The 16221-nt window shown below is 37.8% G+C and overlaps 1 protein-coding gene across 1 annotated transcript; it reads right to left on the bottom strand.

Annotated features, from left to right (window-relative positions):
• Positions 1–185: 185 nt before the first annotated feature.
• On the bottom strand, positions 186–11507 carry LOC310640789 (CUB and zona pellucida-like domain-containing protein 1; the record flags this gene model as incomplete). The annotated part of the gene is made up of 9 exons (XM_083363306.1): positions 186–822; positions 1296–1681; positions 3120–3292; positions 4411–4625; positions 5211–5355; positions 6336–6544; positions 7387–7475; positions 11109–11255; positions 11475–11507. 9 exons carry the CDS (start codon positions 11505–11507, stop codon positions 468–470), a joined length of 1752 nt encoding a protein of 583 aa, XP_083219432.1. The 3' UTR covers positions 186–467.
• Between the last annotated feature and the right edge of the window lie 4714 nt (positions 11508–16221).

Raw genomic sequence — 16221 nt, 5'->3', positions numbered from 1 at the left:
TATCCTTCTAAAGGAAAAAAAAATCATGGAAAGACCACAGAACGTTTCATTCATATCTGCATAAATGTGAAACAGTCAGATGAAGATGTTAGTAACTCAGTTTCTGGTATCTGTATCCGGTTTCTCGAGTGATGAGACGCTTTGCTGCTAGCCCAACCAGGAGTACTGTGTTTGTAGCCAACACAGCAAATGCAAGGATATATAGGACTTGGGGCTGTGCATTAACACTTTCTTCTGGATAAACTTCACTAGAAATGTCTGAATATAAAAACAGAAGACAAATGGAGATTAAATGATCTTCACAAGTTCCAAAATTATTGAACAATACTTTTAAAATAAAATCTGGAGAATTGCTGGCTATACATTTCCTTTTTTTTAACCAGTATTTTATGATTGATTGGGTAGAGATGGAGGCACTGGCAGTTCTGTTTGTCTGCAATTCAGTGGTAGCATGCTTTGATTGCTATTTATAATACTGAAAGCGCTCTTAAACAATTCCCAATGAAACCTGTTAAATCTACTGATGTAATCAACTCCAAGAAAACATTCTCACCTGAGCGATCCATGGAACTTCCTTCTCTTTTCAGTTTGAGGGGTCCAATCACAGCATCTCCTTTCCATTTGTAGGAAGGAATCTCTCTTTTATGTCGAGAAATGCAACCTTCGGTGCAGCGAGAATTAGAATCCTTGCTGTCGCAAATTAAAACTTCACAGTGAAGATAAACAGATGGGTAATGTTTTAGAAATCTGAAGGATCTGAACCTGAATCTCCCAAAATGCTCAACGATGGGATAGGCCATAAAAGTATCATCCTTAGTGCAGCTGAAATAGAATATTCCGATTATTTTATCATGATAAATACTTGGACTTGTATGCATTTATATTTTATGCTTATCAGAAATTGCTTTGTAAAAGTTCCAAGAATGAATGCTTTTAAGGAAAAGAGTTTCGATCCTAGATCTATTTCTTTACTTTCCTTTCTCACATGGATTCTTTCAATCTATAGTTAGCCCCACTTATATTTTGTCCAGAAAGTTACTTGTGTTAGTCTACTGTATATGTACAATAAAGCCATGTGAGATGTATTGCAATTTACATGCTTGTAGATATTAATCTATTTTATCAAATGCCTGCAGTCTTGTAAAGACCATTATATTAAATAATTAAGTGATGTATGTAATATAATATGAAACCTTTGTCCTATTTTTCTTCCATGATGGAAATTACATTGGTTCTATGTCTTGTAGGTATATTTATAGTAAATCCTAATTGTGATTAACAGTGAATGTACTTACCCACTTTTAACTAAATCATATTTTGGTGATTTAGAATTAAGATCTGGAGATGCTGTGCAAGTATCCACAAATACTACCAGATTTGGATCACTGGAATGTAGGCTGATCTGTGCATAGAGCATTTGGTTCAAGTCAACAAAGTATGGAGTTTCAAATATTGGTTTGGAGAAGGAGTCTGTTTCATAGAACAACATGCTGAGATTATATCTACCCGTAGTGGTCGTGTTGTCTAAATGTTCACTTTCTGTTACATATACAACTTCTACTGTTGAATTGTTTTCCATTATACATTTCACAACAATTTCAACTTTCTTTTGGCGGGTAACCACAGTGCCTGTTGGGTAGGCCGTTACAATATTGCTGTAAGAGATGCTTTGACCTTCAGTCTGCCAAGAAAAAAAAAAGGTATTTTTTAAATGGTAGAATATTTCAGGAGACAGAAAAAGTATTTTTGAGCTACAAATACATCACGAGTCTAAAGTTTTATAATATCTAATTATAAAAATGTAGCTAAGTGTTTTGTTTAGATATAACAGCCAGTAGCAAAAAAAATCATATATGATAATAGATTGAAGAACATTGAAAAGCGAAAGCCTTCTCCAATATCATTTTCTTTGATATTACTGATTTTTCCATTTGAAAACTAAGAAGATGTCTTGAAAATCAGCATTTGAATTCTGAAAAAAGCACAGGACATTTAATGAAACAGGCTGTTGCCAGTAAATAAAACTACAAAGGAAACTAATGGGGTATTTAAAATTCACTTACAGCTCTTTTTCATATCTGAGTGGTGTAAAAAAGCAAAGTACAGAGATATACAACTATATTGGACTCATTCAAGATTGTATCCCATTAATATGTTTAAATCTAGGGATAGTATATAATAAGTTGGAAGGGACCTTGGAGGTCATCTAGTCCAGCCCCCTGCTCAGGCAGGAAACCCTATACCATTTCAGGCAAATGGCTGTCCAGTCTCTTCTTAAAAACCTCCAGTGTTGGAGCATTCACCACCTCTGGAGGCAGGTTGTTCCACTGGTTAATTGTTCTAACTGTCAGGAAGTTTCTCCTTAGTTCTAAGTTGCTTCTCTCCTTGACTAGTTTCCATCCATTGCTTCTTGTCCTGCTTTCAGGTGCTTTGGAGAATAGCTTGACTCCCTCTTCTTTGTGGCAGCCCCTGAGATATTGGAACACTGCTATCATGTCACCCATTTCCCTTCTCTTCGTTACACATACCCAATTCCAGCAACCGTTCCCTATAAGTTTTAGCCTCCAGTCCCCTAATCATCTTTGTTGCTCTTCTCTGTACCCTTTCTAGAGTCTCGACATCTTTTTTTACATAGTGGTGACCAAAACTGGATGCAGTATTCCAGGTGTGGCCTTACCAAGGCATTGTAAAGTGGTATTAGTACTTCACTTGATCTTGGTTCTATCCCTCTGTTAATGCAGCCTAGCACTGTGTTGGCTTTTTTGGCAGCGGCAGCACACTGCTGGCTCATATTGAAGTGATTGTCTACTAGGACTCCGAGATCTCTCACAGTTACTACTATTGAGCAAGGTACCACCTATACTATACCTGTGCATTTGATTTTTCCTGCCTAAATGTAGAACCTTACTTTTTTCACCATTGAATTCCTTAGCGGAGAGGAGCAAGATAGAAAAGGTTTTAAGTATGGGCTGCAAAAATCTGATAACCATTAGTTGAAAGAAAACTCACTGCTGCCAACTAGTCACCATCTGGATTTTTTCAGCCCTGATTGGTGACTCTATTAAAAGCAGCTATAGCTTTGGGAAAAATAAATGAATTCACAGCAAGATGAATGTTACCTTTTTAATTGTTCCACAGCTGTTGATTGGAAAAGAAAATATCACTGGGTTGTAAGAAATAGGTTTGCACATTTGGTCATTCAGATGTAAGAAACTTGCATTATAGTTGAGCGAAGCCAAGTAAAATTTGCTGAGAGTAATTGTCATCTTGTCTGAAGAACAACTGAGGGATGCTAACAGGGGAAAAAAAATAGAATAGCCTCAGGAATAATATAAAACTCTTTGTCCTAGAAAGAAGTATGTAATTGCTATTGCAGATTAATTTGAAAGGAGATGACAAAAGTTATAAAATTGTTCTGTGTGAAAAATAGATATTTTTTTTGCATCATAAAATGAAAACATTGGGACAAGCAGCATCTAACCAAGACTTTGGTATTGAAAAAGCTAAGCAGTGTTAAACAGGTTTGTATATGAATGAGAAACCCCAGGGAATCCTGGTTCCCTGGCAAAATAGTAACGTAAAATAGAAATCTGACTATTACTATCACTTCCAAACTATTGGAAATGTTTTGAATTTGAAGCACCTCCAAAAAATCTTAACGCCTTCAACAAAAGATGTGCTCTTTTCAGGATTTCTCATAATTGCTGTATTTTGAACTAACTTGCAGTTTCAGAAAGTGAGAAGATGCTCCTCCAAAAAATGCTGGCTGATGTTTTAATTGTAATTAGCTGTATGTGACCTTGGACATTTATTATTTGGATTGTCTGAATATCTGGTTTTACTTTTGTATACTGCCCACAGTCATTGTTGTGACATAGCTGTGGCAGCTATATAAATTGCATAAATAAATGATCTTATGTCATCAGGCCTATATAATTACAGTCAGGTATAGCTGTACTGAGAGCTAGTTTGGTGTGATGGTTAAGGAATCGAGGAGATTCTGAGTTCTACTCCTCTCTTAGGCACAAAGCCAACTGAGTGACTTTTGGCTAGTTATCCTTTAAGCCCAAAGAAGCAAGCAATGGCAAACCACATCCAAAATGTTGCCAAGAAAGTCTTACAGGGACTTTCCTGAACAATAGATAGTAGCCGGGAGTCAGCCCTGACTTGAAGGGAGAAAATAAAAACAAGGTAGGAATCTCTGGTGGTGGATAGAACATCTGGGTGTGCTTGTGCCTATGTCAAACTGGTCATAACTTGAAATAAGGACAAAATCCTTGCCATATTTCAAAACCTAGAAAAGATGTCAAAAGTCAGATTTATATGCAAGACATCATTGGAAGAATAGATCTGTATTTGGTATTCCCTTTCCATATCAGTATAAATCAATTATAGCCTCTTTGGACTTACTGTTAGGTTGTGATACTGGAATAGTTGTGTAGCGAGCTGAAAAGCCCCTGTAAGAATTAGCATAGTCCGTAGACATCACAATTGTCATAGCATTAGACGAAGACGTAAATGTTGGAGTTAAACGACCGCACACTTTTTTGATTAAAGGAGAATCAGATCTTGGACCATCATAAATGGCGAGAAAATCAAATCTGCAGTTTTCATCAACTTCTATCCTGGGCACAGAAAAACAACAGTTTGATTTTACTATTATTTCTCATATCCCTTTTTCTCCTTTATCATCATTCATCCTTGGTTCAAGGTATTCCCCAGTCCTAGTTTGGCAGTCTTAATTTATACTTCATGCTAGTTCTATGGTAGGTAATAACTTCTTGGATTTGTGGACTAGCTTTCATAAGTGTTTGGATGCTGGTTGCAGAAGCTAGACTGATTTGAGATATAGATTGGATTTAGGCAAATGTTTCCCAAAGGTTTATAATTAATTTATGAATCAATGTGTTATAGTGGTTAAGTTATTTGACTAAAACGGGGGAAACCAAGAATGAATGAAAATAGAGAATAAAGAGCATCAGTTTAGAAAAAAAGTGACTGTCAAATATTAGGGATAAGCATATTGTAATTCTTTTGCTAAAGTTCCACTTTCTATTGAGGGATTTTTACTAACATGCAATCATATAATTCTGCCTATTTTTAAATGCAAGGCTAATCTTAGAACTTAGTTTATTTCTTTATTTAAAAATTTTAACATTTCATACTCTGACCAAAATTGGAAACACATTTGTAAACCAAAATATACTTACAGTATTTCCTTGAAAATTAAATTTATCTTGGTATATGGTTCTGTTACTATATGCCAGACACAATACGTAAACGGTGGGTGTTTCTTGGGGTAGTTTGGGCTGGTGAATGTTCCTTCTGGGCTAGTAAGGTAACCTCCACAAACGGCTTTAGAAAGATTAAAAAAAACATACATCAGCATGCAAAAAACATGGTTTGCTGTTCTTCCTGTTCCTGTCCTCCGCCAGTGGAAGGATTCAAGCTGTTTAGAAATTATGCAACTGCTTTGATTACCTTTAGAGTAATCCTTAGGGTTCAAGGATTTTTCTAAGATTATACATACAACATGGGATTAATAGAGCTTCCACTAAAATCTGCTGCTAATAGAGGAATTGGCCATAAACAGATTGAACCCACTGTGAATTAATACATATACACAATTGCTTGGTATTCAGTTACAAGTAGTCCTTGACTCACAACCATTTGTCACGGTGGCCTCAGAGTGCACCATAAAACACTTGCAGTTGATGTAAAATGTCAGACTGTCTCCCACAGTTACATGACCACATTTTGGACATTTGGCAACCTGTTCACATTTACAACTAGTTGCCAAGTGCCCAGCAATCATATGATCATCATTTGTAATGTGCTTTGCTATAGTCAGGAAGAATATAAGGGAAGCTCTCGGGGAGGGTTGCAAGTGGAGGGCATATTGGATATGAGGTCCCTTTCTCCAGAGGCGAATTCTCCCACGTGTTGGAGAAACGGATCTCAGATCTGGTAAAAACACTAATGAATGCCAGCGTTCCAAGCACTTTCAGAAGACTGATGTTCCATAATATTTTCTCCTCCCCTCTGGAAGTCTCAAAAGACTCCATGGGAAAGGGGAAAATAGCAGTAGCATTTAGACTTATATACCATTTCATAGTGCTTTACATCCCTCTTTAAGCGGTGTCCCTGTGCTCAAGCTATTTTTACTTCGTTTTTAATTCATTTTTCAATTAAGAATTCATTATGGCTATGAAAAGATAAGTTTCAAACAATTCTACAAGAGTGTCATCTATCAGTTCTTATTCTAAAACTGGAAACCTGAACTCGCAGGTGATTCTGGATCGAAATCTCCCTCCTTTCTTCTGTGGATGACTTACGTAAATCTGGTGAAATATAGTAATAAAATGCATGGATCTTTCGTGTAAAATTTGTGGAATCTGTTGATATGCGAAATGTTAAAGTCGAAGATGATGAGTGAAATACTGAGTCTTGAGTACGGCATACTTTTCCTAAGACAGATGAATTAGTTGAGGGACCGTCATATACTTCAATATATTCTTCGTCACATGAGGACAGTGGGCTAAATCTTAAAAGAAAAAGAGAAGATTGGTTTTTCTATAAGTTAGTATTAATGAAATCCCTTCATAAAAACAATAGTGCAATCTTCTTAGTATTGAAACTAAATAAAATATTTGTAGAGCTGAGAACTGCCCCTGACCTCCGATCATTCCGCCGGGGCCTGAAGACCTGGCTCTTCGAGCTCTCGGGCCCAGACTGAGGAGAAATTTTAATTTGGGGTTCTTTTTAATTGAGTACAGGGTCAATTTAATATTTTTTAATTTGGTTCTTAATTTTTGTATTTTGGATTTTTAATTCCCTGTAAACCGCCCTGAGTCCTCAGGGAATAGGGCGGTATATAAATATAACTAAATAAATAAATAAGTACTACGCTTCCATTATAGTAGTGCAGTATCTCCCTCCTGTACATATTACAATAACAGTGTCTCCAAATACTGGCTTCCTATAATTGTGCATAATTCTGCAGTCTGAGTTCTCAGTCACTGAAAAAAGAAAGACACTCTATAAAAATGTTGCCTATACATGTGGTTCTTGACTTATGACCATAACTGAGCCCAACATTTATGTTGCTTAGCAAGACAGTTATTAGGTTTTTGCCTCATGTTACAACTGTTATTGTCATAGTTGTTAAGTGAATCACTGCAGTTGCTAAGTTAGTAACACGATTGTTAAGTGAATCTGGCTTTCCGATTGACTTTCCTTGTCAGAAGATCACAAAAGATGATCACATGACTGCTCCCTTAACCTTTGTTTATTCATGATCTTGTGTCAACCTGGTTTCTTATTTCTGTTAACCCCTTATATTGCTTAATATCTGGACCAGTGATGGCAACATTATGACTGAAGTACCTCAAGGTTCTGTCTTGGGCCCAGTGCTCTTCAACCTCTACATAAATAACCAAGATGAGGAGATTATGGATGGGGGAAATTGCTAACACCTTGGAAGATAGGCTCAAGATTCAGGAGGATCTTGGCTGATTTGAGCATTGATGCAGTTCAGTGGGGAGAAAAGTAAGGTGCTGCACTTAGGCAGGAAAAACCAAATGCACAGGCATAGAATCGACAGTACCTTGCTCAACAGTAGTCTCTTTGAGAGGGAACATTGTGTGCTGGTGGAGCACCACTTAAGTATGAAGCTGCAGCTGCCAAAAAAGCCAATGCTGTCCTAGGTTGTATGAACAGAGGGATAGCATCAAGAGCATAAGAAGTGATAGTACCTCTCTGTATTGCACTAGTAAGGACACACTTTGAATACTGCATACAATTCTAGTCACCATGATACAAAAAAGATGCTGAGGCCCTAGAAAGAGTGGAAAGAAGAGCAAGAAAGATGATAAGGGATTTGGAGGCTAAGAGAACTAGGTATGTTTAACCTAACAAAGAGGAGGTTTAAGGGTGACATCATAGCTGTCTTCGAAAACCTGAAGAACTGTCACAGGAAAGTAGGGATCAATTTGGTCTATACAGATAGATTTAATAAAATATTAAATTAATTCTGTGTTAACACTTTATGGATATATTTTTACTTTATTCAAATGCCATTCATTTAATAATTTTGTATATTTTAGTCTGATTTTATTACCACTGTTATGGTTGAATATCATATCTTCTGGTTGTTATATTTCACCGATTCAAACATATAAAAAATGAAGTTTTGTTTGTTGTTTTTCCAGATTTTGAGGTAGATCTTCTACGTCTCTCTTCTGTAGGTCTCCAATTCTGTATTTCCTTACTGTCTGTACAATGCCTAACAAAACCTCCCTCCTCGCTCTTCTCTTAATCTCACTCTCTAGTTACCTTGCTATCTCCAAGGATGTTTTGCATTTTGCATAGTGATCTTGTGCAAATACTGGTTGCTTATCTAATACACAATATCTAATTTATGATTTTTCTGACATAACTCAGATGAAGGATACTTACTCCACATGAGAAAAAATTAGTCGAATGGTTTCGTTCGTATCCCTTTCTCCCTTTATTTCCCACATGCAATTTTGACTTGCGTTGAGTTGAATTGGTAGCGCTTGGTAATTTTTCAGCAGTATTTTCATACACGTTGAATTCCGTTCTAGAAAACCAGCATTAATCTCACTAATATTTTATAGAAGAATTTTGACCGAAAACATTTGGAGATAATTATATAAATGTAGAATTCCCATAATAACATCTATATATTTACATGTTCCTCACTGGAGGTAGTTAGTAGACTGCGAAGATCTGCCTTCACCTCATTTATGTTTGGTACCTATTTTACTCAGGATTTTTGTTGTTGTTAATTTTCAATGATCAATGTTTTAACTTTTTAATATTTTATATTGCTGTTTTAATGATGTTATAAGCCAACAGAGTCGTTTGACAGTGAGATAGATGGCATATAAATTTATTTAATAAATTTTTAAAATATGTGCACTACACTTTGTCTTTTGTAAGAGAACAATATAATTACAATAATATTTTTATAATCTATACCGATGGCAGTGAGAGAACGTATCAAATGTGTAACATTTTGAATTCATTTATAAGAATAAAGATTATACAAGACTAATTTTAAAATACAGCTTCATAATTTAGGCAAAGATTGATTTCAAAGCCACTGCACATTAATTAGATTTTTATATTAGTTTAATTTTTTTCCTAGTTTTCCATACCTTGTAACGCTGCCAGATTTTGTTCAGCAAAACTCAAACCAAAGAAAAATACCAAGAAAGTAGCTGCAGAAGCAGGTTGCCTCATTGCAGGCATTTTGCTGTGCAATTGTTAATGTATTTTAAGCCTTTTATATATCTGCTTATTTCATAATCATTAATGTCTAAGCTCAACCTGGAGATGTACGTGAGAAAGAAGCAGATGTTAACATAATGGATTACTATAGATTTGTTTAAAGAACAGAGTAATCTATTTATAATCATCATATAAAGTCCAAAAAACTGGTTTTATAATTCAGTATAATTCAAAATCTACATGTCTAAAATTTCACAATTGGACAAATCATAAAAACTCAGATCCCTAAGTGTCATGATCATGCAATGAAGATTAAAAAGTCTGAAAACAGATTGTATGTTGATCCAGGTTGTTTATTGAATTACTTTCTAATATGTGAAATTGTCCATTATGGTATTTCCTCTCCACACTTCATTTGTATTATATAGCCTTATGAGTAACAATTATTCCATATTAGCATTAGAATCCATGAATTTTTGCAGGTTTAATGGACTATTGGAATGTACATTATGTACATTAGATATAAAAAAGAATAATTCCTCATTAATACTTGTTGTAAATGATTTGAAGTAATATATACAGGCCAGCTTTGACTTATCACTGCAATTGAGCCTAAAATTTCTGTTGCTAAGCTATGTTAAGTGAGTTTTGCCCCATTTTATGACCTTGCCACAGTTGTTAAGTGAATCACTGCAATTGTTAACTTAGTACCACGATTGTTCAGTGCAACTGGCTTCCCCATTGATTTGTTTGTTAGAAGTTTGCAAAAGGAGATCACATGACTCCAGGATTCTGCAACCGTCATGAATATGAACCCGTTGCCAAGCATCTGAATTTTGATCATGTGACCATGGGGATGCTGCAACAGTCATAAGTCTGAAAACTGGTCATAAGTCACTTTTTCAGTGCTGTTGTAACTTTGAACAGCCACTAAATGAACTATTGTAAGTTGAGGTTTACCTGTATTGTCAAAGATATGAAGAAAGACTTCTTCGGAACAGAGTTTCCAACAAAGGCTGTTATATTTGTAAACCCTCACTTCATTTGATATGTCACGTTCATGCTATACTAAATCACTATGGCACAACTCCCATCTTTTATGCCCACCTTTTAAAACTACCCCTCTGGTTTTCCTATCAAGCAGTACTATGGCACCTTGCTTTGCAGAAGTTCCACTAAATTTAACATTTTCTTTTATGTAATATAAAATAGGTTTGAGGCACGATAGCCAAATATTTGTTGGTACTGTATATTCCATTTCTACTGCTGAAAGAGTCCTTTCTCATGCTACTATTGAAAGACAATATTTGAAGATGGTTGCTTGAGTGAGTCTTCCTTGCTTTGAAGTTGCTTCTCTCTGAAGATCCTTTCATAAATTACATGAAAGGGAACGTAGAGTCAATCTTGGGAAGAAGTGAGCAAGCCTTTAAAGGTTGTGTGGGAGTAGGAAATTATGGAAAAGGTCACACATTCCTGTAAAAGAGGCAAGCTTGAGGGAAAAATGCTTAACCCCCCCTGCTTTTTGTTTAGTATGAGGTGAAACAGAGAAACCTGAACACATTTTCAAGATTCTATTAGTCTACCTCCATGGTGGCGAACCTATGGCATGCATGCCACAGGTGGCAAGCAGAGCCCTGTCTATGGGCACGTGCACTGTCAATCAATCAATTTCAACTTCTTGTGAAAGATCGCAAAGTTGGAATTTTGACTGACCTTTCCCCCCCAAAAAAAACCTTCTTTTGTTTCCTTGCATGTGGCAGCGGCGGCAATTGCAAAAATGAAATGGCATGGGGCTGGGAGTCAGGTAAGGAACAAACGAAATTTCTGAGGGGAGCGAGGATTTCTTTCCTTACCTGCCCCACTTGTTCTAAGGCCGCTTTCTGCTCAGACATGTTGCTCTTGCCAATGGCCCAACTGCCCACTTCAGCACTGTCCCTCCCTGAGCCTCCGGTACTCCACTTGCTGCTTTGGTAGCTCTGTAGGCAGAGCTGCAAAGTTCTCTGTCAGAGAAGAGAAAGCCACAAACCTCAGACAGGACCAAGAAACCCACAACTGCCCTCCTCCTCTTCTTTTCTTCTTCTCCACTCCACAAGCCCCATTCTTTTCTGGCATTGCTGATGTTACCTAGTTTGGGTCATGAGACATCTGCAAAAAATGCTGAATGGAAATGGCACCCCTGCCCTGCCCCCTGCCTCACCTCACCTCACCCCAGATCTCACCTGCCAGAGAACCCCTGGATCTCCCTCAACCATGGCTGGCCCCCACAGGTGTCCCTCCCCATGAGCAACATCAAGGTGGCCATGCCCACCCCCACCATGCCCACCCAGTCTGCCATGACCACTGCAGCCACACCCACCCAGTGGGCCACACCTACCCAGCACCCAACAATAAATAAGTGGGGTTTGGGTTGAAATTTGGGCACTCGGTCTCTAAAAGGTTCGCCGACACTGGTCTACCTCGTTGCAAAAAAAATAGCACCAGAGTTGGGGTGGCGCAGTGGATAGAATGCAGTATTGCAGGCTAATTCTGCCAGCTGCCAGCAGTTTCTCACCGGTTCAAGGCTGACTCAGCCTTCCATCTTCCCAAGGTTGGTAAAATGAGGGCCCAGATTGTTGGGGGCAATATGCTGATTCTGTGCCTGTTTCTTGAACTGGCCTATTTGAAAGAGCTGGTGCTACATTTAAAAAAAACAAATCTAGATCTTTAGTTCCCCAAATGTTCTAGTTCTTAACTATTGCTGTTTTCTACTATACATAAATACTAAAAGTGACAATACTGTGAGGGAAATTCAGTGTTAAATATTATTATGGCTTGTCGCACAATCAGCCAGATAATTAGATTGGATTTGTCATTTTCATCCACCTATCCAGCCCAAGGACTTGGGATAGGCAAATATTATTTGATGATGTTAAAGGTATTGTTTGATATGGGTGCCCATTTGCCAAATAACATTGGGCAGCTGACATTAAACAAAATACAGATTTTTGAGAATTCCCTCCCCCCCCCCCCGAAAAAGGAGAAAAAAAATAGGAAAGCCACCTGTTGCATCAAGTGCTCTCCTTCTCTTAACAAATGATTCAAAGGAAGTACAAGCAAACATTATCAAAAGAAATGAGGTTGGGAGGAAAAGGTGAAAGAGATTATGTTGATAGGAAAGGTTATTGTTGATAGTTTATATTTCACATTTCTGAGCTGCTTGTCTCCCTCAAAGAGAGACTCTGGGCAGTGTACAATAAAATATTAAGCTATAAAACAGTTTATATAAAAGTAAATATTTAGGAGGAGGAGGCAAGAAGCATCGAATACTTTAAATTAATTAAAATGCGAAGAGAGGGCTTTCAGGGGACTAACCAGCCCCACATGAGGCTGCAGAGTCACGTTTTAACTTCTTTTTTCTTCTCATTTTTTAATTAGTTTATCAAAGCATAGAAGACAAAAAGACAAGAAAAAATGAAAAGAAAGGTAAAATAGGGAAGAAAAAGGGAAAGAGAGAAAAGTATAGGACAGAGGTGGGGAAAAAAGCATTGACTTCCAATTCCATTTGGTGCAGTAGAATAAGGTAATAACGTGAAACTTCAGCTTTTTAGTTTTATATAATAATATATACTAGCCATTTCTATAACACCAAACCTATCTAATCAGCGAAACCCAAAATCAAAGTTTCATTTTTTTCCACCTCAATCACAAAATCCAAAAGCAGTTTACGAGTAGAAACAAAATTAATTGTGTTTTTTTCTTTATGCAAAACAGTCAGTTTAGCCATCTTTGCTAACTCCATCAACTTTTTGCAGCCATTCGTCCATTGTGAGGATCAAAGTGTCCTTCCATGTTTGTGCATAAAGTAATCTTGCTGCCATCAACATATATAACATAGTTACGATGTTTTTGAAAGACTAGGAGAGTGAGGAGCTGCCTCACCTCTGGGAGATAAATATTGAACCAGGCAGGAGCAACTGCAGAGAAGGGACTCTTTCCCTACTAGTCAGAGTACTTTGACTGACGGGTCTGTAATTCCTGCCTGACTGGGTGAGATGGGCTGATGCAATGAGACAAAGATTCTTATAGATTTTTCAATGGTACTTAACAATGAGCTAGCCAGATCCACAGGTGAGAAGTTTCTCAAGCTCTAACCATGGTGAGGCAACACTAATTTCTGCAAATGTGCACATGTGGGATTATTCCAAAAATATTCTTGATAGTGTGATATGAGACCTTTTCTGATTAGCAAGAGACATACACCTGTGTAAATACAAGGTCTGCTCTGGAAAATTGGCATTCACTTCATTCTCCAAATGTAGCTCTAAAAACATTATTATGGGAAGGGTTGTGCATGACTGAGTCAATACTATTGCTGAAAGTTAAGCCTACATGTCCGAAAGCATGCTACATTTTATTTTAATGATTCTGGATGGACATGGCCCCATTCTGGTCTGAAACCCAGTTACTCAATTGCTATTTTTGTTCAAGTGAAACTCTTTTAAGCTTTAAGGCAGGGCTTTTCAACCTTTTCACCCATTGTATCAGTTTTAGGATATGGCAACATCTGAGTACCACCAGTCGCCTAGCAAGGTGTCAAAAATTTGATGACCAAAAAAAAAAAAGGAAAAAAGTGATGAAGTACAGGTAGTCCTTGATTTACAACAGTTCACAGTGACTGTTCGAAGTTACAATGGCACTGAAAAAAGTGCCCCCCAAGCCACAGCCGAGCAAGACACCTGCCTGCTCACCCGGCGACACTCTTCCTCCTGTCTGAGGTTCTCATTGTTGTGAGCATTTCTGTTGAGGATTGGCAGCGGGGGTGGGGTGGGGGTGTTTAGTTTTTATTCCCCCGTCCCTCTGCTGGGTGGTTGCAGCAGGTTTTGGTCACTTCACATGACCCTGGGACACTGTGACCATCATAAATATGAATCAGTTGCCAAGCATCTGAATGTAAATCACAAGACCCTGGAGATGCTGCAACATTCCAGCTGATCAGTGCTTCTTCTGGGCTCAGCAGAAGCGCCAGGATCAGTGCCGAACTCCAGCTGGAGCCTGGCGCTGATCCTGGCGCTTCCGCTGAGCCCTGACAGCCCTGTAGCTCCAGCCATCTCTTGCTCAGCCTTGTGCGGTACTGCCACCGGTTCAGCTCATTCCCCTCCCCCGCCACCACTTTTCTAGGAAGGTCATGTACCACCTGCCAGGTGCCAATGTACCACAGGTGGTACCTGTACCACTGGTTGAAAAGCCCTGCTTTAAGGTATTCCATTCAAGCGCTGCTCTATAATTTTATTATAGTAATTTGTTTTAGGGACATGGGAACTAAATTATCCCCATTCTTTTATAGACTCCAGGGGACCTCATTCCCATTCTGAGTTTTACATAGCAAACCTCCCTTTCTTTTTCATTTTAGTGAGAAGTTGGTTTTCATACCAATAAAAATTGCCAGCATGGTCTCTTCAATTCAATTTTGGGCTAAAATTGAAATGTGGATTAAAATCTTCATTTTGTTCACATTAAGCTGCCAATGTTGGCTGTTTGCAAGAAAAAGTAATCTGCACCTAGGGTAAAGCTGTTAGAGAAATATTGTATGCAAGTTTGGCATTGGAGTGTCTATATTATATACAGTAAACCTCTCTGGTGACACTTAAGATTTTTAAACTTCTACTTGGGGGGAAACCATTAAAGAGTCTTTTCTTTGGTGAGAAGATCTTGTTTAAGTTGTTTTCTTCCCCCACTTGCTATGAGAAATTTCTTTTGAGCTATGCTATTAATTTTTATATGAATTTTAGCACTATTGTATTTATTTCTTATAAATGATTGGGTATAAATGGCTGAAGAAATAGTAAAAGTAATCTGAAATCTCAGAAAGGTTATATGCAGAAATTATATATTTGTCCATTGTCTACTTCACAGAAGAGCAGAACTTAATTGTAGAGGGTTTTTTTTACTGCTTGAATTAGCATAAGAATTTTGACAATGCATGAATCACCATTAAACCAAAACATTTTCTAAATAACACAACATATAATAAAAGAGTCCAAGGCTACCTTTCTTCTCAAGAGAAAAAGACTAAAAGACCTTTAAAAAAATAAAGGAGTCAACAGTGCATTTCTTCAGTTTCCAAATAAAAAGTTGCTCTGGTAGTTGTAAGTGTGAGAGAAATAAAGAGCACAAAACTTTATATCGATAAAATACAGATTAATTTGTCCTGAAGCACAGAACCAAAATTCTCCATTGGGGCAAATCAAAACAAGTTGAACAGTGCAAAATTATTATACATACTGCCATCAGCCAGAATAGAATTTATTTCCTATTATATATTCCTGAAGGGACGCGGTGGCTCAGTGGGTTAGGACGCTGAGCTTGTCGATCAGAAGGTCGGCAGTTTGGCGGGTTGAATCCCGAGGGCTGCGTAACAGTGAGCGCCTGTTACTCGTCCCAGCTTCTGCCAACCTAGCAGTTCGAAAGCACGTAAAAATGCAAGTAGAAAAATAGGGACCACTCCGGTGGGAAGGTAACAGCGTTCCGTGCGCCTTTGGCGTCTAGTCATGCTGGCCACATGACCACGGAGACGTCCTCGGACAAGCGCTGGCTCTTCGGCTTTGAAACGGAGATGAGCACCGGCCCCTAGAGTTGGAAACGACTAGCACGCATGTGCGGGGGAACCTTTACGTTTTTATATATTCCTACATGGAATTAGGCTGAAAGACCTGACATTTTAAGCCATTTTAACAATATTTCTTACATTCTTGCACTATAACATCACCTATTGTCATTCTATTGTCATTTAGACAAAGATCCTTACAGGACATTAGTTTCAGTCTGATTTTATATTTAATTATTTTCTTTAGAACAGTTTGTCCTAGTATGGATTACAATCTTGGATCACAGTAGAATGTTCCATTTACATATTTGGGTTACAGTGATAGAGCAGAAAGGATCACAACTTATTTACTGTAATGAGTACAGGCTTTTCTTTTAGTCCAT

Source organism: Vipera ursinii, assembly GCF_947247035.1.
Source record: "Vipera ursinii genome assembly, chromosome: 5".
Classification (NCBI taxonomy): Eukaryota; Metazoa; Chordata; class Lepidosauria; order Squamata; family Viperidae; genus Vipera; species Vipera ursinii.
Note: the sequence above shows the minus strand (reverse complement) of the source record. Positions and strands in the feature narration are given on the sequence as shown.